Genomic DNA, 27,822 nt, shown 5'->3' on the forward strand with positions numbered 1-27,822 from the left:
TTATTTATATTTTCATATATTTTCTAGGTATCACACCCAGATTAATGAATAAATAATATAGTTTTTCCTCTGATGATGAGCAATTTATATATAAAATCCATTAAAGAGTTTCAAGAGATTGTGGTTTAAAATAACCTTACCTTGAAATAACACAGGTCTAGAAATATTTAGAGACAGGAACACTGAGTTACTTGCTTTATAGAGCTCTGTCAGGATATCAATTAATGTACTTGGTTTGACAATTGTTCTAGCATTTTGTAGTTTCTTGGAGCACCATTTAGTATGGTACAATAGAACTATACCCTGAAGAAGAATGGACATAGCCTCAAATAGTAACCAGTTTTCACCATGGGAATAAATAGTATCTGTACCATTTATACCTAATATTAGTTTGCTTCCAAAAACATTTTTTGTGTACAGAGATTCTGCCAAATAAAGAAATGCAGATGATGAATGAGGTGACCCTATCTGCCTCCTCCCCCCAATATCCTACAAAATACTTTCTTTTTGCAACATTTTGATGAATAAATGATTCATTAGAAATGTTCACATGATATAATCAGAGTAAAGAAAAGAAATGGTTTATTCCAGAAATTCAGAGAGGTCTTCTTACTGAAGATTTCATCTCAACTGAATCTTGGAAGACAGAAAAACTGACTAAGTAAGCATGAGGAAGAAGGAATTCCAGTCAGTTGGATGATCTTGACCAGATGTATATTCAAGGAGAGGCTGTTCATGTAATTGGAAACTTGAACAGTTCATATTAGTGGGGTGTAAAATGCACCTGGAAAAGACAGAACATAGAACTACAGAGGGAGTTGGTGACTTGGTGAAAATTACATTTCAAACCAACAATGTGGACTTTCTAGTCAATGTAACATCACGAAAGTGTTCTAAACACAAGTGTTTTGTGATCAGATTTGCATTTTGAGTCAAATTATCAAAATGCTTCACAAACAGAATTCAACTAATGTCAATCAAATTGATGAATCTATGTCACAAATATATTAATCCTCCAAGCAATATTAAAACACTTATTTTAACTATAAACACACACACGAAAAACTAATTAATTACAAGAATAAATACTAATTTAATTAATTAATTAAATTAATTAATTATAAAAATAAATTATACTGTCATCTCTCAGTCTCTATTATTGAAAAAGCTATTTCCATCTGGAATTCTCCTTTGCCCTAATTTTTACCATCTTGAAGGCTGGTAATACCTGACCCAACTACCAACAGTAGGGATGTTTCCTTCCCCTGGATGATCACATTTGTTACAGAGAATTATACCATTTACTCATCCATCTCTTCTTCCCAAATTTAATCAGTTAGAGGGCAGAGATGATGCTTTAAGTTGCCTCCAAATGCCTTAAGACAGCAGACTACAAGTAAATGTTCACTGAATAAATTCAAGAAATTGTGAACACAAAATACAAGTGTAGGGGATGCTTCAACATTTTACAAAATTAAACAACTAATTTAAACACCACAATGGGGGTTGAGTGACAGAACTGTTTTTTTTTTTTTCTGCCCAGTTAAACAAATCTAACATAAATCTTTACCAATTTTAATAAATATATATTCCACTCTATACTGTTCTCCCCATATTTATGTCTACACAGAGCCTCACTATATGGGCTTACTTGGAAATTGAGATTTGACATTTACGATTAGGATGAGGTCATACTGGATCAGGGTGGGCCCTATAGTCAATGATTATATCTTATAAAATGGTCATGTGAAGACACAGAGATACAGACATGCAGTGGGAAGAAGGCCACGTGAAGCCAGAGTCAGCATTAGGAATGGTGAAGTTACAAGCCAAGGGTTGCAGCCTGCACCCATTAGATGGGGGAGAGGCATGGAACAGGTTTTTTTCTCTGAGTTTCCAGAAGGAACAAGTTCTGCTAACACTTAGTATCAAGTTTCTTACCCTCAGAACTGTGAGAGAATAAATGTCTGGTGTCCCATGCCACATTGTTTGCAGAAATTTATTACAAAGGCCCTGGGAAAATAGTCCATATATTCAAGGTAGGGTTTCTTGCCCTGACACAATGAGAGATATAGGAAGTAGATGTGTTAGTCAGCTTTTTGCCATTGTGACCCAAATACCTGACAAGAACAACTTAGAGGAAGAAAAGTTTGTTTGGGGTCCATAGTTTCAGAATTCACTCCGTGGTTGGGCCTGAGTTGAGGCAGAACATCATGGTGGAAGGGCATCAGGGAGAAACACTGCTCAACTCACTCAACTTACAGCAACAAGGAATTAGAGAGAGAGTGAGAGAGAGAGAGAGGAGTGAGGTAGAAGATATATAATCCAAAAGCATGCCCCCAGTTGGTTACCTATATAATATCCCCAAGGGCATGCCCCCCTTGCTTACTTCCTCCAGCCTTGCTCCATCTGCCTACAGTTACCACTCAGTTTAGTGAGCCTTTCAAATTATGAGTCCATCAAATGGACTAATCCATCATCTAATCACTTCACCTTTGAACATTCCTGCATTGTGAATCACGAGTGTTTTGGGGATACCTCAGATCCAAACCATCACAGTTGTGTTCCCTAAAAGGGGGTAGTTTCTAGGAGAAGTGGGTGTGCTTGGGCACAGCATGAAGAGACCAGACACTGCCCTTTGTCTACACCATTTATATTTGGCTTTTTTGACGTGTTATTTCTCATGGCCAGCACTGATTTTCCACCATGATCTGTACTAGGTAACCAAGCTAGGCCTTCTTAATTTTCCACCCAAAATGAAGGCATATATAAAAAATTACTGAAATAGCTTTGTGTCCTGGCTTCCCAAGATGCCAACCTTACTCCCATGAAGACTCTGGTTAAAAACTAATTTAGTATTTGCCATTGAAAATAATCACCGCTTTAATCAATACACTGTGTTTAGTTTTTGTAAAATGAATGTTTGGGTAATGCAGCCATAAGTGACTTTTTAAACAAAATATTAAACGGAGACTTTTGTTCCCTGCAGTCTTCCAGGATGGAGTAAGAAGATTAGCGTCAGAGCTGTGGGAGAAAGCTTACCGAGCCCAAAGACGTGGGACGTCTCGCTAAGTTTTAAAAATAACAGCATGCACTTGTTTCAACTAAACTTGAGGGAAAACCAAGTGCAGAGGGAGCAGAATAATTTAAAATGAGTTTAAATTCTTTGAAATTGGGATACATATTATATTCAAGACAAGTCAGGAAACAGGAACAGTAGAAACCCTGAAGGCTTCAAAACAGTGGCCTGGAACTAAAGTTCTCCACCTGGGACAGAGGGAACTTCTATTTTTTAACCTTGAAAAGCACCTGATTTCTTAGATGACAAAATGATCTTGGAAGAATGCATAAAGGAAAGATGGAAAACACAAGGGGACTTGCAGGAGGCTCATAAGCAGAACGGCGCTCAAGACAGACTCCCTGCCTCCCCAGTGCTTCTGGCAAACATGGAGGGAAAAGGAGTCCAAGTCCCTTTCCAGCCTGCAGGTTTAGGATGGATCCCAGGTGAACCTCCAAGGGGCATCTCTCCCCGGAAGGGAGCAATCAAAGTCACATTTCTCCTTGCTGAGACCTTAGCGACACGGCACTGCCATCGTGAACAGGGCCAATGGAAGGGCAGATCTGAACCACATTTTCTCACTCAAAGACATATGGTTACTCTTCTCATGGAAAATCAGAGACAGCCCTTGAGACAACAGTTTAATCAGTTTAAAAAAAAAATGAGAGTCACCTAAGTGTCCCCTCTAGTCTGAATTCCACTAGAGATAAATTTAAATTGTAGTGAATTTTGGAAAGTTGCACATAATAAATACAGTTAGCATATCTTTTTCTTTTTGTAAACATATGTATTTTTCTTGAAAAAGAGATAAATGCAATTTGCATTTTTCAAAAACAGAGAAAAAGAATCCAATCTGTAAATTTAGTGTGGTTAGGGAAATGACTAGGCTTTACATTATTGACTGTAAAGACAGTTTCTAGGGTGATTAAATTGTTTTCTAAACTAAGGGAAAAAAATTAAAGATCACCACTAGGGGAAAATAACATTATAGGTTATTTAGATCGTAAAGGGATATAGAAGAAAAATATGAAGAAGTAGATGTTTTGACTCTTCTAACTGCACTCCAATATGGCAGACAGTAGTCAAAATATTTAAATTAAGATTCAGAAGAATTAAAACTGATTAAAAATGCAGTTCCTCAGTTGTTTTAGCTACATATCAAACCCTCAATAGCAACTTGTGGCAAGTGGCTAGAGCAGGTGGAGAACACTTGCGTCTTTCTAGAAAGTTATATTGGAGAACATTGTGGAGATCTTGTAATGTATATACAAAATTTTATGTTTTACAATGATGCTGATGCATATATTCGCTTTCTGTTGCTGCTATAACAAATTACCTAGAAGTCACTGAAAATAACGGAAATGTGTTTTCTGACAGTTCTGGGGCCAGACATCCCAAATCAGGTCCATGTTCCCTCTGGAGGGTTTAGGATAGACTCTGCTCCTTTCTCTCCCTGATCTTGGTATTTGCCCACAACCCTTGGTTTGTAGCTATATCACCCCAGTCTCTGCCTCTGAAGTCACATGCTGCCTCCTTTCCTGCTTATGAAGTCTCTGCCCATCTCTTATCAGGATGTAAGTAATTGCCTGCCCGCCCCCCCAGAAAAATGGAGGCTATTCAACCCATGTTGATATTCTTAATCACACCTACACACTCTGTTACATAGGAAATAGGTCTGGATGTCTTAGGAAATACTGTCCAGCCTACTACAATGTTATTTTTCAATTTCTCTTTTATTTTAGGATGCAAGTTTATCATTTATTCCACTGGTATTTATTGGTACAAATGTTAATATGTTTTCCTAAATCTGTATGATGTTTTTCCTCCAGAAAGATTTATACGCTAGAAATGTCTGGCTTCCCATTTTGTTTCAGTTATTTATCCTTCTAATATGGTGACTTTCAAAACCCAGTATTGATGGGAAAAACCCATGATAGCATTTACTCTTCATTTTACAAATCCACTTGCAGGGATTATAGAGCACATTGCCACATTTTAAGTTTCCCACGACAGTGGACAAACTTTAAAAACAATACCAAATGCCTGAATCTGTGGAGCAACAGGAATTCTTACACCTTGTGAGAATCTGAGTCAAGACAACCACTTTATAAAAATGTTTGTCATTAGCGGCAAAGGCTGAACCTATATATATAGGCTATTTGCTGCTACCCTTTCTAACAGCTGTAACAATTCTATAGGAATATTCATAGTAATTCTATAGAAATAACCCCAAACTGAAAATAACTCAAATGTTCATCAATATGAAATGAAAAATTGATGGCAGTATATTCACCCAATAGGATAATACTAATGAAAATAAAGTAATTCCTTTATAACATCATGGATACATCTTACATTTTTTAGAAAAGAAATCAAGATACAAAATATAAAAAGATACAAAATAATGCATATCTTATAGTTCCATCTGTGTGAAATAAAAAATAAAAACTAATGTATAATAATATAGCAGTGGTGAAGTTTTATCTTCAAGAAATAGTAGGAAGTGGGTCTGATCGGGGACGCTGGGAGCTGCCTGAGCCTGCAGTTGCGCTGGGGATGGTCATGTGGGTGTCCACCTTGTTGGATTTAGGGCTTGGGAACAGAGACAGTGACCTTCAGCACTGTCCCAGACCACCTGGTTTTCCTTTTGGTTTCATCACCAGGCACTGTGCCCATGGACAAATTTCAACTGTCACTATTTTATCAAAATTAATGCCACTTGATTAACTGTTCAAATTTGTCTCCCAAAGGGCATGATTTTCTTATTCGCTGTGGTGTCACTGATATTTAGTATATTTCATGACACTTGAAAAATACCCAATAAATAATTGTTACTAAAGAGTCACATCTATCTTGGTTTCCATGAAGAATATTACGTGTTTTTCATGACTCAACAGCTGGACATGCTTCTTAGGACATGAAGGTCATGTTGATGACACACCACCTGGCTGCCCCATGATGCTGAGAGCCAGAGTATGCACGGAGACAGGGTCCCATACCCATGAGCACCCAGCCCACTCACAGTGGGGATCCTAATCTATTGCCAGGGCTCTTTTCAGGTTTCTCCCAAAGATCTAAAACTTCCTCTTGAAAAACCATATTCTTCTCTAGAGCTAAATCTATCCCTCTACTCATTATATCTGCTATTATAATGTTCATTATAAAAGGAACACCTATGGAATTTTTAGATAATGCCCATGGCCCTTTTATTGTAAGCTGCTAAGTTTGCACATATTCATTTTGCCTATGAGTTAATGAGATATTATACAGTACTACTATGGCTACTATTTTTTACCAATCTCTGTAACTACATTCACATACATGTTGTGACTTTACATATTCTTTATATAAAATGTTTGTTCCCTTAATTTTAAGAACCTTATGAAATAATAGGAGAGTTTTCCTTTTTCTGGTTATAGTGAGCTTCTATGTTTATGGATCTATAAGAACTGGTAGGAAAAAAATGTAATAGGAAAATCCTTGCCAAAATACTGATATCCCAATTCCCTGCTCTGTGCATACCCAATAGTCTTCCTTCCCTGGCTGATCAGAACAGGAAAAAATATTTCCTGGGAGAAGAAAATGTTTTACTGGAGAATTCATATTATGAAGCCAGTGCTTGCAAGTTATATATTTACAGACTGACTTTATATTTTCTAGTGGTTTCAAGAAATGCAAGCAATCTTTAATTTGGCATCGCTATTGTCTTCACAGGAAGAAAATAAGCAAAGAAAAATTCTCCCTAGAAGAATCCACTGCCAGCTTGGTTCTTAAGGAAGTTCCACAGATAGACTTTTGGTGAAGTTGAGGTCAGTCAAGATGGATAAGCAGATAACTGTGGATAGGAATAAAGGTGGATAAAAGGAAGAAGAGAGGTAAGAAGGATAAAGAGGAGTAGGAAAGGAGAGAGAGATAAGAAGAGGAAGGACACAGATGAAGAAATCAAATACAGTAACCACACCTCATCTGCTGAGTGCTTACTGGAGTTTCAGTGACCCATGTTCAACTGGGATCTGAAAAATTTAAATACTAAATTCCAGAAACAACAAATTCTTAAGTTTGAGTAACTTTTTACAGTATATTGTTATCATTCTACTTTCTTAATATTTATTGTTGTTAATCTCTTACTATATCTAATGAATAAATTAGAACTTTTACCATAAGTAGGCCTGCATAGGAAAAATCAATATATAGGATTGGGGTCATTAGCACCCATGGCTTTAGGCATCCACAGAAGGTCTTGCAACAGACCCCTGGAAAAAGGGTGATGATGGTACTACAAAGATAAGCAGAGATAACAGATAGCAGACTTGCAGTACCCAAATTCATATACTGAGATCATTAGGCATAGGTATACTGTGTTTAAGAAATTTGAAAAATCAAAAGAAATTTTCAGAAATTATTAGAAAAAGGGGGAGTTAAAACACGATTAAGTGAAAACAAACTCTTTGGGTGAAAAAATATAGATTTGAAAAAAAAAGAGCAAATAATTTGAGAAATGTAAAACTTTTAAAAATGTAATTGACTTAAAAATTGGAAAAGCCACAGCTGAGACAGAATGGGTGGAGGGTAAGGAAGTTCTTCAGAATGGATCCAAAACCCATCTAAGAGCCACAAAGGAGGGTGGAGCACAGGTTTTCACTTTTTAAATATTTCATAAGACTACAGGTGATTGGATCAATAAGCTTGACCATTTTGGTCTGCAGAACAAGAGTCACTTTCTGAGTCCTTTACAAACGATATTGTGTGTGTGTGTGTGTGTGTGTGTGTGTGTGTGTGTATGTGTGTGTGTGTGTGTGTGTGTGCACGTGCAATATTTGTTTACGACAGGAGAGAAAAAAAGCATATTGTATATTTGAAAGGAGAAGGTAGCTTATTTTCAGGGAGCGCAATAGAAGTGAGGAGGCCCGGTGCCCTTCTGGCGGCCGCAGGCAGACTTACAGTAGGCGCAGCCGTAGACCTCCACGCGGAGCCCGATGCGGCCCTCTCCGCTCCAGTCCAGGGGCACCACGCGCACGTAGCGGGCGATGACCGGGTGCTGCAGGTCGTGCCGGACCACGCCATCGGAATTGGTGTTGCCAGGAAATGCCTGGAAGAGGAATCGGGATTTTAAAATGTGTGGAAAATGCGTGAGCAACCACCATCCTCCATGTGCCCAAAGATCCTCGTTCCCATAGCCGGCCACGGGTCATTCTTTCAGCATAGACAACCAGACTTTTGAAAAATTTTCACTTCTCCTATTTGACAACAAGGTGTTTTAAATGGGAAATGGGCCAAGGCTTCCCTGGGTCCTTCTAGATATATAACTATATTCCTGTGGAATAACACTCTGTGGCTCTACTGTATCATCAATAAATATTTAAATTGTCTTTCGAGATTTTGTTTTTAAATTATACAATACATTTTTTAATAGAATCAAACCGTGTTTGCTCCTTTTCGAAAACCTTTTCCGCCTTCCCTTCCTGTGCCCACTCTAGAAATCTGAAGATGACCTGATTTCAACTTCAGGTACAACAGTGGTGCATGTGAAGAGGCCCAAGTTTTCTAACTTTTCTTGGAACAGACATATTTAGAGATTTTGTTCCTTGAATCAGAACCACATTTATTTCATTTTTATTATCATAGTAGATTTTTTCAAAATAGTAATGTTCCATGGATTGTATCTGATGTTGAACGTTCATATTAACTTTTCTTTTCCCAGCAGAGAACAAATGGGTTCCCTCTGGGGCATAGATAGCATCCATTCACAAGCACTGGTATGACATCTAGTGCCTAATAAATAAAGAGCAAGATCATATGGGGTACACAGGGAGGTGTGGAGCCATATACTCTACCCTCACAAAGATTACAATCTAATCATGGGAAAATTGCAGTATTAAATTATAAACCAAGGAAGATTTAAGGCAAGCAGCCATTATAGTTTACAAGACTCAAGTCAAATAGAAAAGAACTCTTGCTATTCTATAACCAGCTGTTTTAACTCCACATGTATATCCTAGCTGTCCCTATAAGAGATTACTTCAGTTTGTTAAAGCTGCCTTCTGCATGAGATGCTCACTTGTTTTTCTTTAACATATCTCTTAAACATAGAAATAAATTTTAAAATAAAACCGTTTTTAATCATAACAAGACTTTACCTGAGTGGTGCTATATGTATTACATTACACATTGCAATGCTAGTCTGTTGTACTCTCAGCCCCAGGAATTGAATTTTCTTTTATGGAAAAACAGTTTTGTCATTTTACAATTTATTCTTCATACTATTTTTAAAGGTAAAATATGAATGAGAAATAGCTAAAGAGATTTTTGAGAAAAAGTTCAGAACAACTTTGAGTACATAGCACCATAAAAACACGTTTGTCTTGTGAGGTTTGTTCCCTCATTTGCAGCACTGGCCAGTTATACTTGTGTACAGTATAAGACCTAGGAATTACAAGAGTGTGTTGAAACATTTCCTGCAGGCTGAAGTGATTTTGTATAACGTTTAGATGCTTCTAACAATCTACATAATGCACAATGTTTAGTCTACAGCATGGACAGTTATCTTAAAGATCAGGGTGCTCTTCCTTGAAGACTCTGTAGATACCTTGTTTTTTGTTTTATTTTCCTGACAAGTTGCATGCTACTCCCACATCTTAGAACAGCCACACCCTTCTTCAGTCCTTCCCCAGAGAGAACAACTTTAACACTAGGTCTTGAATATTGACATGTAAGAGAGAAAACCCTTTGCATTTTGCTGATAAAATTGAACAGAAAAAAATTTATAAAGTATTTTTTCTTGATTTCCATGTCCTTTTCTAATAAACTTCCAGCTTACAAAGAATCCAAAAGTTGAATCAACCATAACTGTATTTTAATCTCCACTGAGTGTGCTGACTTCAAATACAAGAAAAAGAATTCCTAACCAAAGTCATCTGAGTTAAATTCATGATTGCATATAGATTAATCTAAAACATCATCCTAAATAATGCATAATAAAAGTTAATGATTAAAGTCAAAGATGCATGATATGCTTAGCATGTCACTAACTTTAGTAGTAACATTAAAAACAACAGCAGGGACTGGGGATATACCTCATTTGGTATAGTGCTTGCCTTGCATGCACAGGGCACTGGGTTCAACCCCCAGCACCAAAAAAAAAAAAAAAAAAAAAAAAAAAGAAAGAAAGAAAAAGAAAAAGAGCAGCAGACTTTGGGACTCTGTCCCTCAGACATGTGTAATTGTCTGAGACCTAAAATAAAATATGAAAGATCTTGCAAAAGGCAGTGTGAAAAGGAGCTACAGATGTGCATGATGTAACTAGTGATTTCACTAATATTTGGAGTTCTGTGTTGGCTGTGTAATCAGGCTGACTCTACAGAGAGTTGGAGCTCAGCTGCATAGGAGTGCAGGGTGGTGTTTGAGGGGCAGAGAGAAAGGGCGTGGGATGCAGTGAGCAGGTGAAGCCTGGCAGGAAGAACGAACTCAAAGCAGGAGTTTAAGACACTGAGCCTAGTTCCAGCAGTGCTGAAAGTTTGCTCTGTATGGGCGACTTCTCTGAGCCTCAAAAAGGTTTATCTTTCTTCCCATATGTCTCCTTCCCCCAAAAGACTCAATGAGCTTATTTGTAAAATCCCTGTTAGTAAAATCCATTTTAGAACCAAGATTTGGACTCTCTAAAAACGTGAACCACAGAGTCCATGGGAATAGGCAATCAGAATACATACAACTGACTCAAAAATCACAAGATCTCTTCAAATAGGGATAAAATAATTTGGCTACATTTTTTATTTTTTCAAATAAATGACAATAAAATCTATTTCAGAGATTGTGGGTGTTGGGAAATCATACTGGGGAACAGAGGACTAGCAAAAAGGAATGGAGATCAATGCCAATGTGGTAGTATGGGCAAAGAAGGAAGTAAAAGAGAGAGATGCTATTAGAATCAATAGCATCTTAAAGAGGAGAGTAGGAGAGAGGATAAAAACCAGAGTATGCCAAGGTACTAGTGCACAGACATTCAAGAGAGAAAAGGGAACAACATGGTAAATGCCCCTAGCTCATCAGTAACTTCTTTTTCTTTGAGTAATAGCACCTGGATTTTCTATGAAAATTTCACTCTTGAGATTCCATTCTTAATCCATGTGATTCTGGAGCAGTGACCATGGTTCCCTAGCACAGGGTTGGGCACCTAACTTGCTGAGACTCAATTTCGGCACTTCAGTTGAAATGATTCCTTCATTTATTTATCCATTCACTTATTTCTTAACTCACTCAGGAGATATTTGAGAACTTCCTGTGTACCAGATACTGTTCAAATCACTGGGGACACAATCATGAACAATATAGGCTGAATTCCCATATATATACACATATATGTGTATATTTAAAGATATATAGTTAAATATAATGCATAATTATAAATTAGGTTTACATATAATATTATAGAAATATATTGTGTGGTGCATATTTATTGTTATATATATTCACTACACATATTACTGATAAGATGTATATACATATACAGAATGTATATATTATATATAAGATTACATATGTAGTATATGCAAAAACTGGAAAGGGAAAGCCCCTGAGCATTCTGGGTATGATTAGGGGGTAGCAAAGAAGCCACTGTTGCTGCAACTGAGTGAAGGAGGTCAAAGGTGGAGAGGCAACGCAGAGGTGAAGGCCAGAGCAAGGAGGACCTACGGACCAGGCCAAAGTTGTAGATTTCATTTTAAGCACTCTGGAAGGAAATCCACTAGAGTTTTAAACTAGGAAGTTACACATCTTACAATTTTCAACACTGAAAGCACTAAAATTCCCCTCCTCATGTGAAGGGACATTCCCAGGGGACTAGTTGGAGATGATGGCATAACAGGTAGAGTAAGAGCAGACGGAAGAACTGTTAAGGAATACTTCAGAGGAGTCGGGTAATTGAAGGAGGTGAGAGCAACAATGTTATGTTGTGTGATGTGAGGGCTCAGGAAGGGCATCAAGAAAAAACTACAAGGATGGAGACTGTTCCCACTGAGCTCAGTAGGCCATGCTCATTTTAAAGGGATGCAAGTCAGAGAAAGATCAAGTTGGTACATCTGTGATTACTGTACTTGAGGTCCTATATTCAGAGTTGGCTGAGGTCACCGCTGGGTTTTTTGACTATTTGACCAATTTCCTCATTTTCTTTTTAAAGCAACTGCAAGGGTATTGTTTTGGTCAGGTTTTGCATTGCTGTGACCAAAACACCTGACAAGAACAACCTATTTTGTTCAGTCCATGGTTGACCATCTACATTGTTCTGGGCCCAAGGTGAGGCAGAACATCATGGCGGAAGGGCATGGTGGAGGAAGGATACTCAGCTCATGACAGCCAGGAATCAGAGAGAGAAAGTGAAAGGGGAAGGGGCCAGAGAGAAGATGAACCCTTCTGGGCACACCCCCAGGGACCCACCACCACTAGCCATTCCCCAACCTGCTGAGAGTTACCCCCCATCAGTCCACTTCAACCAGGATGGTCTAATGATGCTCTCGCTCTCACATTCCAAACATTCCATACTCCTGCATTAACACAGGAGCTTTTGGGGGGCACCTCATATCCTAACCATAACAGGTATTGACTAACAGAAGGATATTTTAAGGTAAAGGTGACTAGTGATGATATACTTACATCACATTTGAGATTTCACAATCAGATGAAAGATGACAGAGAATCTGTGATGTTTAGTATAACTGTTTTATCTAAGTTTAGCTACTCAGAGAGGGCACATTTATTATTTATGAACAAATGTATTTAAATATGACATTTTCTTCAGGATCCACAGCATCTATTGATTGTTCTTTTGACACTGCTTTTCATACCCAAGTATATTTTGAGATTTAAGACATTATCTTAATTGAAGTTTTAAACATGTCATAAAATGGTGTGCTTCTGTTCCTTGTCTTGAATACACAGTTGTAAATAAATGTAAAAATGTCTCCTTTGAGGCAGCAGTATTTGGAAAATTTAAAAATCACAAGAGGTGCAGCTGTGGATTTAATAAAACATCTAATATATATACATTATTATTAAAAGGGTTCTAATACCATCTATTGATTGTCCCAGGGAACACTTTAAATTTGGTAGGGATGTTGTTCTTTACAAGTGAGGGCATTTGTATGCACAGAAGCTGGATGACTGGGTACTGAGTAAGGGTACAGGCACCGTAGTAAGGTCATCTGAGATCAAGGTAACAAGCTCTCCCACTCCCTGTACTGGAAAATCAAATCTTCAGCTGGAAATAAAGGTCTTCCCAAGTAGGCACATGCATTTCACATTTGATATCTGATATTGCACGTATGGGTATTAAAGTGAAAATCTGATACTTTTCATCATACCGCTGGTTCAGGCATCAGACTTCTAGCCTACTTATTATATGGTATATTTTGTCTGCATACTTTATTTCTCAAATCTTTGGCAAAATTAGTGTTTTATTTTCTCACCCATTTTCCCCAACCATGTTCCTACTGTGGGCATTAGCACCAATGGCTCCTCTGCAGGTTTGAAGTAAGTAATTTAAAAGTTTGAATAAACGCAACAGTCTACACGAGGAAAGAAAGAATGGTCATTAAAGTGCGGTTTGCTTTCATGGCAATGACAAAACTGCCATTGATCTTGAAAAGGAACTTTTTCTTTTAACCTAATTTTATCCTTTTCTGGGCACTTGAAGTTTTTCACCTAGGTGTAAAAGTGGAAGAAGTAAGACATAAGACATATGGATTATTTTTACCAAATGTGCATCAAACACTGAAAAGTTAAAAATGAATTTGAATCTTTTGTGTGTAGAATAATACCATTTAAAATTCAACCTTCATTTAGACAAGTATCAAAGAATAGTGTTTTGTAGATGCATGAAAACACCAAATTTCTCTGTGAAGGACTAAAAAATGCATTTACAGCAACCTGTGAATTACATGTGGCCACTATTAAATCTCCCTTGCTTGCTGAGATTTGTATGTCTGCTTAGGATGGGGTAATTTTTACTATTATTATTTAACATAGCACTCACATAACTCACAAAGCTTTCTGTTCAGTAAAGTTAACTGCAATACAATAAAATGTTAAACATAAACCTAAGGTGTTACTTTTAGAGTTACCATCCATGCAGAGAAAAGAGAGTATTTCTTCAACATATTATGTCACTCACAATGTTACCTTTAGAACAGTCTAAATATCACTGAAGTTTTAATGAGTAAAAAATTTCCATTATGTACACCAAGATTTTTCTCTTCTTTTAGGCTCAAATAATAGTTCAGATGGTCCAAGAGGGGAAGCAAACTTTTTGTGAGCATGGACCAGAGCTGGATGATGGGTTGCTCTACTAGTTTGTGAGTTTCTGGTCTAAAAATAAACCTTCCTTTCTTTCTCCTTTTCTTTTCTCTTCTTTTCTTTTCTCTCTCTCTCTCTCTCTCTCTCTCTCTCTCTCTCTCTCTCTCTTTCTTTCTTCCTGCCTTTCATTTTCTCCTTCCTTCCTCCTTTCCTTTTCTTTCTAGTACTGGGTGGAACACAGGGCCTCACACATGCTACGCGGGAGTTGTACCACTGAGCTGCATCCTCAGCCCTCCTAAGAGAATCTTTGAAATTGGTAAATCTTCCCCTCAGTTCTGATCGTGTTTATAAGTTTGAACTCGCCAGAAGACTTTCTGTCCACATGGCATTTAAAAGCCAGTAAACTTTGCAAAAGCATTTTATAAACCTTCGAAGCACACAACTTATCAGACTGGAGAGGACACATAGGGATTTAGAAATATGCTGTGTGTGATGCATGAACTAACATTTTCCTTCAGATTTACCACGGTGGGTTCTGAGGTATACCTTATGATGTATTTTGTGAAGAAAATAAGTGTATTTAGTCCTCACTAAAACTTCATTTTTCAAGAGAACTAATATTAACAAACACAACTTCTTATAGCAAATGAATGAGGCTCCATTATGGTGCAAAGATTTTGCTTCACTGAAAAATACTCTTAAAACCCCTAGCAACTGTGTAAGTATGCCTAAGAAGAACTTTCAGTGTCCCTGACAAGAACCTCAGTTAGGAAAAACAGCAACAACCACCACACATTCTTATTCCTGGAAGTGAGAGATTTTGCCTAAAATATAAAACATCTCTACTAGAATAGAAACACATATCGATTATACTTTACATTAGTGTCAGGAAACCACGATCACTGTATCACTTTAAGTAAAATTTTATTTTTTGGTGGATATTAGATTTTATTTTCACCATGCTAACAATTTCTATCAAACTGCAGAAGCAGAGTTTCCACTTTATAGCCGGACCTGAGTCTCCAGGCCTGTTTACACCCCATGGGCCTCCCCCTCCCCCACGGTAGGTCCTGCCCCTCTTCACCTACAGTCTGTGCGTATCATGTGGATCTGGCTGGGCACGCACATCCTGCAGGACTCGGTGCAGACAGCTCTTCCTGACCCTGAGGACCTGCCTGGAACCCCGCTCCTCAACCCCCTGCTGTGCTGTCTGGTGCTTGGGAGATTCCTGGCTTTCATTCCCTGCCCTCTGTGGCCATGGTTCCACCATGTTTCTGGTTATCTACCAGATAGCCAAGGCCTGCACTCCGGCTGTGAAGTCTGCGATGGCAACCTCTCGGTGGCTGTGTGTCCGAGGCCTGTAGCACAGTGGTCAGTGGTCAGTGGTCAGTTACTGTTTACTGTCATGACTGACTGAATGAATGAAAAGGTACATTCTCCGATTCCCAGTCACCTACATTCCATTGGCTCTCGTTATTTCTGTATGTGCCCAAACGAGTCTAGTCATCATTTATACTTTACGAACTGTAAGTTTGATAATATCCTACAGGAAACAAACAAAACAAAAATGAAAACGAACCAGAGATGCTTGTTTGATTCAAGAAGTACTAGGGTAGGAATGAAGCTTTCCTAGAGGGACAAGGATGTCATCATATTATGCAAAGTGGCTGGAAGGACTGGGGAAGGAAGAGGAAATGACAATGCTGACACCGGCAGAGGAATGCTGGGCTGGTGTCAGAATGAACCCACCCCCGCGAAATCCAGAATGTTCACCTGGGTGATTCACCTGAAGTCAGCTAAAGGCATACCCTGTTTGGATCACAAAACTACAACAAATGTCAAAATATTTCATCTGAATATAAGCAGCAAAGCTCTCTGGACAAATTTGCTCTCCATCCAATTAAGTACATCTTTTCTTTTTAATTTCGTGAACATTAGGAAAGCATTTTAAAGTTGATTCATCAGAATCATTTAATAATTAAGAAAAGAATTATGCTGTAAGAACTACAATTGGACCTTAAAAATAATACAGCAAAAAATCTCAAACATCTGGTTCTTTGTCATTTTCTATGGGTTTCTCCTTTGGGCTCCTCTGCTCTCAGTTTACCCAACAGGCAGACTCCATCTTTCTGATGGCTGCCTTGCCTCTCACAGTTTACTCCCGCAATCTAAGAAGGAATAAATAAGTTGCTGACATAAGAAACTTGGTTTTAACCTCCTCCCCTCTCCCTCTCCTTCCTCCCTTCTTTCTTTCCAGTGGTTTAATATAATACATGGTTGTCTCTTGCTCACATCACAGTTCCCTAAGGAAGGAGCAGAGAGCCATTCAGGGACTCACCACAGATTAACTTTGCCTTTTCTGGAACTTTATATCAAAGGACTCACCGCTGACGAATATTCTTCACATTCCCTGGTGCAGTTGTGTGTATCAATAGTTACTTTTTAAATTTTTTACTGAGTGTACTTTATCGTACAACAATAGAGAATTTTAAATATTTACTATAATTCATAAAACTAGGTCAGGTGTGGGGAAAAGTGAATTAACTAAGAACTAATTGATCCATGATGACATCAGTCGTCAATAAGTAATTTCTAAGTTGGTAAGTGAATAAATTGCTATATAGGTATATTGGGAAAATGTAACAGGGGAGTGGGAAATATTGGAAAGAGAACCTTTGCTTTTTAATTAAAGTATTTCTGTACTATTTGATTAAAACAATTATCCATAAACTACTTGATAAAATTACTAAAACAAACAACATTGTGTGTGTGCATTTGTGTGTGTGTGTGTGTGTGTGTGTGTGTGTGTGTGAGTCTAAATGCTTTAAGGAGCTTTAAGACTCCTGGCATACCACACAAATAGAGATACAATCATTTAAAGATTCATCATTTCTACAAAAATAAAGCTCAACTAGTTTCTCAAAGAAGCATAATACTCCTGGTGCTGAGCCTAGAAAGAAATTTTTCAGATCTTCATATAGAAGAAATCATGCTACACCAGGAACAACATTCAACAGCATCTGTTGAGAAAGACAGTAATTAATTCTATAGAGGTTTTCTCTAGTTCTCCTCATTGAAGTTCATGGAAAATACCAAAACTCAATTCTGCAAATACTATTTTACAGGGGAAACAAAAATTTAGAATGCAGGTGTTCGGCTGTCCTGTGATCAACTTCCTGCACGAACAGTTTGATGTAACTAGAAAAATGGATGACTTGCCCAGTTGTCATATTGTCCTCCATAAATATTGCTTTTCTTGAGTATTTGGTTCATATATACTCCTTGGAAGGAATCTAGAGTAAGTCTTTTCCTAACTGTAGAATCAAATGCTTTCATCAGCACAAAATCAACTAAACAAGTTTTATTTAGGGTGTAATTAGAGCTAAGTAGATTACCATGATTAAATTTTGTTTTTCAAAAAATGAAATTATTCATCTGGATAGCTTTACTGAGATATTAATAAGTCTAACACTGAATGTAAGATTTAAACATTAATGATGACTACTTTCTCATTTTAATATACTTGTAGTCTCTCCTATTTTCATATTCTTTCACAGAATTGATACCCAGCAATGTTTCTTTGAGATGCAGAGAATCAAAATAGCATTTCCTGGGTGCAGAGAAGCTCCTTTCTTACTATAAATTTGAATCTGATCTCTCATGGTGGGGAAAGCTCAACTTTTGGCATTGTGCTTTTCCATTTTTACTAGTTCTAGTTTTCTAATGCCTTCTGCATAACTTCTCAATTAAGTTCTGCTCTGTGTTTCCTTCTTCCTCCTTCTTCTCTTTTAGCCTATCAATATGCTGATTGCTTTCCTCTAACAGAAATCAGATAATCCAATCATTTTTCCTTGTCTATTTGATTTTTCCCAAGTCTCTCCAATTGTCATCTTCTCCTAAAATCTCTCTTATTCGAGGACATTTCAACATGGCACACTCTTGCTTGATCTCTGATCACTTCTCCATTATCTTCATTCAAATGTTTAAATTGTCCTGTGGTTTCTCATGAGCATGCTGTTCCCCTCTTTCACAGGTGAGAACACCCACTTCCTCACCTTCAGACATAAGTCCTGCAGGGATACTATCAGTCCATCTCTGGAACCAAGAGCCAGGTTTATCTGCTGAGCTCCTGGAGGCCTGAGCAAATCCCTGAGGCCAGGTCATACACATTGCCTTGGGCTCTGGCTGCTGAGCTTGTTCCATGTTCTGATGGACAAAGCCTGCTCCTTTTCCTGTCCTCCCACACTGTTTGTTAACATCTTCACCCTCCCCGTCCTCCCGAGTGGGGTCTTCTGTTGCAGGATGACTCTCCTCTTATCCCTACTGTCCTCAGTGCCCACAGGATCCACTGGCCTGTGACCACTGTGCTTTGTCCACTCCTGCCCTGACAGCGCTCAGAATGTTCTCCTGGTCTGTTCTCTCTCTTCTTCCTTGTACTCTGTACACTACCTGAAGGGGAATGGCTCTAAATTCAAATCTCAATCTGTGAGAATTTAATTACTTACTCAAAGTAGAGATTCAGGTTGCCTTTGTTCACATGTTGCCAGCTCAATAAGTGGAAAAGAATAATTTACACAATTATCACCCTTTGTTTTGTTTATAGGATGCTAAATGGTTCACTTAACAGATTCTTTTCAACAAATTAACAGAATTGACTTGGCTGAACAAATACATTTGTTTTATTGGTGTCGTGCATACACACCCAAGCTCATTTTAGGTGGAGGCTGATACGCAGGCAGCCTCACGGCTCCTGATTCACAGGGAGCCTGGGCTGCAGCTCCCATCTTTCTTTTATAACGAAAGGTTTTCCATTTCTCAGGCAATGTGATGGGTGTTTCAAGAGCTGTGAGATATTCTCCTATACATATGAAAATTATATCTTCTTTCTGAATCAATTGAATAATTTAAAACTTCAAAATAGATGACCACCACTTTAATATCTGAACTCACTTTCCTGTGAAAGTGAGGTGACAAATGGAACCCTGGGCACATTGAAGATGGGCGGCGAGTCCTCTGCTTTAAAAATACAGTAGTAAAATGTTATCCTGGACAATGTTTTAGTTTTCCTTTGCCTTTCCTGTTTTTAATCCTTAGAGTGATCTGATGTGAAAAATGATACAGGTTTGTGAGAATTTTATGGAACTTTTTGCACTGAGATAAAGCTAATAAGCAATGAGTTTGGTTAGTCAATTACACACAAACAGAGGTTCTGTGGAATAATAATTCGTTAGCTTATTTTCAACCTTCCCTTTCCAATGATTGTAAGAGAAAAAAAAAAGAAGGAAGGAAAAAATAAGTCTTAATAGCTTTGCAGTTACTTTGAGAACAGAATGGGGCTATTCAGATCTATTTTGTTCAACTTGTCTCTGGAAAATGTTCCTGTATAGAAATATCTAGGGGGAAAGGAAGAAATAAAAAGAAAATTAAATAAACCTCTGATGAAAAAAAAAAACACTACAAGAATAAACCAAACATTATTTAAAGCTATGTATTCATCTATGTATTTAACTATGACTGTAAATATGAAAAAAATATTTCTTGAATTATATAAATAAAATTAGAGATGTTTTATAATACATAACAAGAAATTAAATTATGGAACAAACATGTCCCATTCATAATGTGTTTTCCAGAGTTACTTTCACTTAGGTTAATGTAATAAGCAAACATGAAGTCATATGTTGGGCTCCTATCATCTTATTATATAGTTTTGAGATTAGTGTTCTACTGTCATTTCTTTCTACTCTGAAATTATCTATTTATCTGTTTCACAAAGACACTTATGCATCATAATGCTTTCATGTATATCTTAGGATCCCATCTTCAATTTTAAATTCATCAAGAATTTCTAAGCAATGTAAATACATTTAGGTTTTCAAGCCATAAAAACTGTGTTCAACAAGCTGAGATAGTTATATTTAATATACACACACATCCAGAATGAGAGGGAGGGGGGCTTTAAATCACATGGCAATCCACAAGTCTGACATTGTTTGCCTTTAAATTTTGTTTTGTAATAATTTTACCCAAAAAGTAATTTCAAAAATAATATAGAATTCCTATGTACTTTCCCCCTGAAATTTCAAATAATATAATATCCCACACAAATTTGGTACGATCATCAAAGTCAGGAAAATGGCATCGGCACAATATCATTAACTAAACTGCAGAGCTTATGCTGAGTTAACTAGCTTTATGTGCACTTTTTTATATGCACACAAGTTTTACCACTTGTATTTCCATATAATCATCACAGTTGTAATATGGAATGATATCATCCAGATGTAATTTCCTCTTCATTTTTAAACTTAATAGTCCAAATTAGTCTATGTTTAGAAAATCCAGTTTCATTTGTTTTCATTTGTGAATCTAGTCTTCACTCGAGTGTACATGATTTTATTTTTGCCACTGATGACGTAATTTATTTACTGTCATTGGATTAGATGCTGGATGCTAAGTGTTAAATAAACATGTCAAGAAAACAAAAGAGATTATCTAACTGAGATGAAGTTCTCAATAATACAAGGTGCTCCCAGCAGAGTTTAAATTGGGAACTAACAAAAGAAGTACAGAGTGGAGTAGGACATTGACCTGTCACCAGTTCAACTCCATAGGTAGCCAAAGGTGAGGGAAAAAGGATACCTTGTGGCAATATGTTATTTTTTTAAGAAATCACTTTTGGGCTGGGGTTGTGACTCAGTGGTGGAGCACTTGCCCAACATGTGTCAGGCACTGGGTTCAGTTCTCAGCACCCACATATAAATAAATAAACATAAAGGTACGTTGACAACTAAAAATTAAAAAAAAAAAAAAAAAGAAATCACTTTAATGTAAAACCCAAAGATCTTTCCATCAAGAGGAACTGGTTGAAGTTTCATAGTGACTGCAGGGTGTACAGAAGGCGGCTGACAGGAAACCCAATGTCCAAGGAGGGCAAAACCTAGACATCATGGTGGATGACCGAGATCTAAGATGTACAGCAGGTGAGTGGCAGCTCCCAGATGAATAGACAGTGAGCAAGTGGCTCATGCATACAACAGGTAAATGGTGGCCAAGGTTAAGGAGGAGAAGGGACAGAGGAGAAAGAGATGAGGCTATGAAAAGACACTCTGGTGACAGGACTGTGTCACCTCCACACTGCATCCTGGTCAGTGTCCTGGTTGTGATAGGCCACTCCACTTTTACAAGAGGTCCCTGGGGGATCTGTATGGAAGCGTACATGGGATCTTTCTGCAGTATTTCTTACAAATACAGGGTAATCCAGAGTTATCTCCCAGTAAAAATTTAATTAAAAAAGATTATGAGCTAAGCATCATAAATGGCTCCTTGCACTATCAAAATCTGCATCTTAGAGGAGATTTATTTTTTATCTCACAATCATATAAAATTTTGAGACAAATGTTGACACTTAGTCGAAATAATATGAAATTGTATACTCCCTCTTTAGAGGGTGAAAGTAGCAGCTGCCTTTCCCATATTCATCTCTTCTGTTTCCTCTTTCAGTACACTTCAAGCTGAATAGCATGATAAAATCTGAATGTCCATTCCTATGTGCAACGGTGAATCGCAGGGCAAGGAATCCAACACCAAGCGCTACAGCAGCCAGGTACATGAGAAGTTTATTTAAATTATCTCTATATACTCAATTCAATTATGACTACTGATTCTCAATGTCACGAATACAAAACTAATGTACTCTATTATAAAGAATAGAATCAGAATAAAGAAGCATGTGCTGTGACTGTCACTGTATCTGATGAATACATCACAACGTACTTTCATGAGAAAGGTTAAGATATGTCCAAGGAAATTTCTTAATCTGATTGCTTTGCAATTAGAAGAAACATATTTACAAATTTCTACAAAAATGATATTAAAATCATGATATTATTATAAATATTTGATTGTGGATAGAATAATAAATAAGTTTTTTTCTTGATAGAAATTTGTTAATGAAAGAATCAACTAGAGATCTTATTTAATATTTGTTAATGATGAAAAATATTCATTATATATGCATATATATATGTGCATATATAAAATCATATATATGCTTTTATGTTTTTAGACAACCCTAAACATTTCTGCATACTGGAAATCAAGGCCAGTGGGGAATTTTTTACCACAAAATATGGATATGGAGAAGAGGAATGTGAACTTCACATGATCAGTTTGGGATAATTTTCTCAGGAGGTTGTGGAGGCAGCTGTTCGGACTTGTGTCTCTGGAAGAGTGGGCTTGTGGCAGCTGAGGGCAGATCTAGGGGTCACTGTAGCCTATTCCTGGTAGGCAGAGACTCACAGATCTCACAGCATGACCAGGTGGAAGAGAAGGGAGGGGAGGCTCTGTCCCTCTCAGGCAGAAGACGGTACTTAGGGCACCATTTGTAATTCTGGTCACCAAAATGCAACAAAGGCATAACAGAACTCTTAAGGTCTAGACAGAACCTAAGGGACAGCTGAAATGGCCAAAGACTAGAGCATATTCCTGCAAGATTAGGGAGTTTTGAAAAACATTAATTTCAATTACAAATTCAAAAATCAGAGAAAGCAGGGTACACAGTCTTATCCAGAATGCATTTATTTATACATCAGTATCCAGAGGTTAGGTGCCTCAAGGTGTGCTGGAGAGTTCTTTCCTCTCTAGGTCAAAAATCCACGTATGATGGTGAAAGCAAATTGGCATCAGATTTTCAAGGGTTATGAGGCTTGCAAGAATAACAAAATATTATATGGCTGAGGCAATATTTGAAAATAATAGAAAACCACAAGGAGGCAAGATCTAACAAGATCAAGTTTGGTAAATATAAGCTGATGTATATTTAAAATTCCAAACTGAATTAGAGCAGCAGAGGAGGGAGAAGTATGTCTTAGGGAGAGCTTAGGGGGGGAAGCCTGAGGTTTTGACCCCAATTCCCTCTGAGCTACATTGTGTTCGACTGTAAAGTTGAAACACGTGACAACACCTGGACTTTAAGATGAGTTAGTAGAAAGAAAGTGCTCAGGCCAAGGGAAATAAGAGCCCAACTGCATTTTGCCTTGGTCAGGACTGTAGCACTCTGAAAAACAAGCCACACAAAGAACTGGCTGAAAGCAAGCAAAACCCAACTCTATGACATCAATCAAGGGCCGCATTTTAATGGGACCTGTTAAATGATTGTCGTGTGATAAATCAACACTGAGGAGTACTGTCATTCTTTAGATGGCAGCCCAGGTTCCTGGGCTTCTGATGCTCACTGGACTCCAGGGATTCCTCACAGAAGTATGTTATCAGTTAGGACTTTTGTCCAAAGTTTGCAGCCCAAAGTGAATCTGGGGAACGGAGCTGACTCCCTGACTGTCTCATGTTTGAATCACAGAATGTGGAATAGGTAGGAATGTATGGGAAACAACACTGAGCTGCGTGTGTGGGTCCCAGCACTCCAGGGCTCTCTGGGTGTGTGTGAGCACCAGCGTGGGTCCTGGGAAGGCCGCATGAGGCCACGGGGGGCCGGTTTTCTTCCCAGATGACAGCTCTAAGTGGGTCAACTCAGATAAATGGGAACTCCACATGACAAGGAAACCCGGCCCAGTGGTTCTGCAAGATGTACAACATTCCAACCAAACAGTTGCTTATCAAGGTCACAGCGCAGCCTACCCACATCTATCATCCCGGGACAGACATTTTTAACTCTGCCCCCCTTCCGTTGTCTCATTCCATTCATCTTGATGAGGCATTCCAGTTCAGTGACACGCCGTTTCAATGAAGCCTACGGAACAGGGGAAAAGTACTCCAAGGGAGAGCACATCAAATCTCCTAAAGCAGTTGATAAAAATACCTGAAGGCCCTCCCTGGTGCTGATGCTGTCGAGCGTGATGGAACTCATCCCGGGATTCAGTCCACTCCTCCCTGCGTCTCCCATCACCTGCCAGCACTGAGCTTCACCACCTTATGCCATTCTCTTATTCCCAGTTGTTTTAGTGCCTTTAATTCTTTTTCATGCTGTGCGCTGCAACCAGAGCCTATGACCACTTAAGTCTTTTCCTAGATAAATCCTCTCTGTCCTTGCAGACTTGTATCAACAACTACCTCCTTTTAAATTCTATTTTGACTAGAAGTAATTAGCCATGAGCCCACCTGTCTCTAACAGCATTTTGTATCAAGCGTTTTCTGCTCTTCATGGTTTTACTCTCATATTTGAATCATGGCAGCCTCCGGATCAACCGTCTGGTTTACCTCTATGCCTTCAATCTAGAATTCTGCCTTGTACATGACAGGTAAGATGGTCACTGGGTGTCAAATTCATTGATAAGTTAACATCAATATCATGAGGAGTATTCTGATATTGGCAGCTTCACCTTTTACACTAAAAAGACTTGAAATACAACATTTAGAAGGAAAACCTCTCAAGAGAAGTATCACACAGTTCACGATGCAAGTTACCTTGTGTTTGTTTTTGCTTTAGTTGCAAATTCTTTTAAAGGTTTTCCCAATTTGTGAGACATCCAAGAGAACAGAGCCTCCCCTTCTGACTAACGGTCAACCATTAGGAGCCACTGCCAAGTGTGAGAAGGTCAAATCACATCTAAGACAAGGAGACAGCACAGACCAGAGAACAGGAACATTCAGAAATGCATTTTGACACTCAGCTAAACTGGCTGCATTTGACAGAATGTAATTATTTCCTTCCTGAAACATTTTTAAAGTATTATGAACAATGTTAAATGCAAATTTGTAACTGATCAACCAATTCTCAGTACTTTTTAGGAAATCTAGGGGTGATTTTAACAAGTAATAAAGATTTGCATATACTTTCTTATTTTTATCGTAAAGTACCTTGTTTTTGTATTATGCATTCTTTTCTCAGAGATAATTTTGATAATATTCAGCTAAAAATTAATCTGTAGCACTGAGATCTAGATGACATCGGATCACTGAAAAATAAACAAGGGAACTGATCTTCTATGGATAATTGTACAAATTTTCTGTGAGTTCTTAATGTCCACCTGCCATTAACAGTGATTATCAGAAGAGCTCAACCCTCTTTCAGGTGGGAATTCCTCTATTCTAGGGAACTAACAAATTCTTACCCACTATTCTGTCTTTGCTTATCACCTAGTCCTGTTAATATCCTCTGTGCCTTTTACACACACACTTTACAATTAGTTTAATTGGTTTAGACAGTCAATTATAAGAAGTAATCTTTGAAATTGTATATGACCTTTATAAGTCCAAGGGTTTTCATAGTCATTTTTTGAAGTAATGGAAATCTTGTTTTTCAAAGGAAAATGTGAATACATTTTCAGCTGTCAGTCAAAAACATTTTTCTGAATAAAGCACTGGTGAGGAAAAGGTTTTTATTTGTTCCTCCTCCATCTTTCATTGTTCTTCCCACTCAAAGAAGTCTTCTACTTAAAATTCGGAAGAATTTGTGAGACACAGGTTAAAACCCATTACATTAATATCAAGCAATTCAACAACACAGGTGTTACATGTTGGGGGCACTTGGGGTGGTAGGCTCAGGGAGAGACTGATGCCTGAAAGCAAGTCAAGTTAATATCTGACTCTCTAAGGTGAATTTTCTAGAAAGAAAGTGGGCTCTGTATCTGGTAAGAAAATTCTGTACTAACTAGTGTTACTAGACTTTTTCTGATTTTTATGTGGCATATAGGAATTAGCAAGACGCATTATCCCAAACTTCAAATCAGGGCATGATGATTACTGAGTGTTCTATCATATCAAAGAATTTTCATAATCCTGCTGATGAATCATTGATTGGAAAATGCATTTTGTACTATTCCTTTTAATAGAATCATGATTTTTGTAAAGATAGACATCAATTAACAGAAAACTAGGACATTGCAAATGTTTTTTCCTGATAATGTTATTAATGGTTTCTGGCCAATAAAAACTAATAGCTCAATTATGGATTTATTACCTGTAGAACATTAGCCAATTTTGCAAATAACTTAGCAATTTTGTCTCAACCTTCTGTTTCACATTGATCATATGCAATATCTTCTCAGATCTCTTATTTTTTTGAATCAGTTCTAGCATCCTGCTGATTTGCTCCTTAATGATTTAAACCAATCTTTGATACATGCTATTTATTTATTTGTAAAAGTATATATTTTTTTCGTACATTCTGAAATTTAAACCTGAGAGTCCATTGTGGAAAAAGTTGTGCAGTGAAAATAAATCAATTGACTGTTCTTTGTTTGCTATTTCCTAAGTCTTTGGCACAATCAACATTTTTAAAAATTCAGGAGGTAAAAACTTAAAAATAATTTGAACCAAAACCAAATTTTGCTTGAATATTTTTATTAAGCACTTTATAGAATTTTTGCTTACACACAGAGTTGGCAGTAACAACATCAATAGGAAAAATCTTGATAATAAAATAATTACAATAACTAAGGCAAATAACTCTCACTACAGAAAGAAACAAAAATGCAGTGTTTTAAAATGACAAGTTATAGCAAAACATCTTAATGTTACCTTTTAACATTCAGTGTTATTGTTACACTTTCTAATTTATTGATATTTGCATAAGGTTCAAGAATGTAATCTGAAATAATCAGTGATGAGGGGGAAGCAAGGGGGTAAGAATGGAGGAAAGAGATACAAGGAGAGAAACGAGAAGTGGAAGAACGGATGGAGAAGGAGAATAATGCTTTTGAGATGCATCAATCCAAATCTAATCACGCTGGGAAAAGAAGACAGGAAACGGATTTTCTTTTACTAGCTTACATTCGCAAGATATTACTAAGAATAAATCTGGCTGAATTCTCTTGAGCACCTCCAATCGGCTTCTTCCTTCCTTGAGTGTCCCGGCCCCTGCCTGCCCCTTGCTGGACGCTCGTTTTCCTCTGTGCCTTGAGAGTAGGCTGGCCTTCATGTGCAGTGTCCTAGCAACGGACCTTTCCCAATTATGTCTACAGGGTCCAACTACCACTGTTCTGTCGCCTCCGTCCCTACTCTTCATCACGGAACATCCAGCTAATCTGAAAGACTGCTTTGTGCTCTATTAATTCAAGATTTCTATAAAGAATAGCATGGGCCTGTCCAAAGAGGGCTCCCAGACACAAAGTGCCTTAATAAGTAGGGAATTTTAATACTGAATTGTAGACACTTTGAAAATCAAGAAGAAAATGGCATTTTTTTAAAAAGATGAAATTGTCAATATATCTTAAAGAGTTTGCTATTTGCCCTTTGTATGGAATGTGTACTTATTCAGAAATCCTGAGAAAAGCAGTCTGTGTGAATTGATGATGATTCAAAACATATACTTTATTGTATAGCTTTAAGTTCTGCTATTTCACAGATTATCTCAGCAGAATCTGTAGTGGACAAGACTTAAATAGGGACGGATCAGATTCCTCACGTCCACAGAGCTCCCTGCTGCCCAGGAGTCTGGCCCCGCTGAGTAGAGGAGCCCATTTGGCTTGGACGCAGAAGGGAACGAGGACTTTCATCCTTCACCAGAGACACTTAGACAAGCA

The 27,822-nt window shown here is 37.8% G+C and overlaps 1 protein-coding gene across 2 annotated transcripts in view; it reads right to left on the reverse strand.

Moving 5' to 3' along the window:
* Positions 1-27,822, reverse strand: part of Cntnap2 (contactin associated protein 2) — a 1,961,892-nt gene that overhangs the window by 1,158,532 nt on the left and 775,538 nt on the right. For both annotated transcript variants that reach the window (XM_047561468.1, XM_047561470.1), the window contains exon 4: positions 8,000-8,147. In XM_047561468.1, coding sequence (XP_047417424.1) covers positions 8,000-8,147 — 148 coding nt within the window. The remainder of the gene's footprint in view (positions 1-7,999; positions 8,148-27,822) is intronic.

Source organism: Sciurus carolinensis, chromosome 8 (genome assembly GCF_902686445.1).
Source record: "Sciurus carolinensis chromosome 8, mSciCar1.2, whole genome shotgun sequence".
Classification (NCBI taxonomy): Eukaryota; Metazoa; Chordata; class Mammalia; order Rodentia; family Sciuridae; genus Sciurus; species Sciurus carolinensis.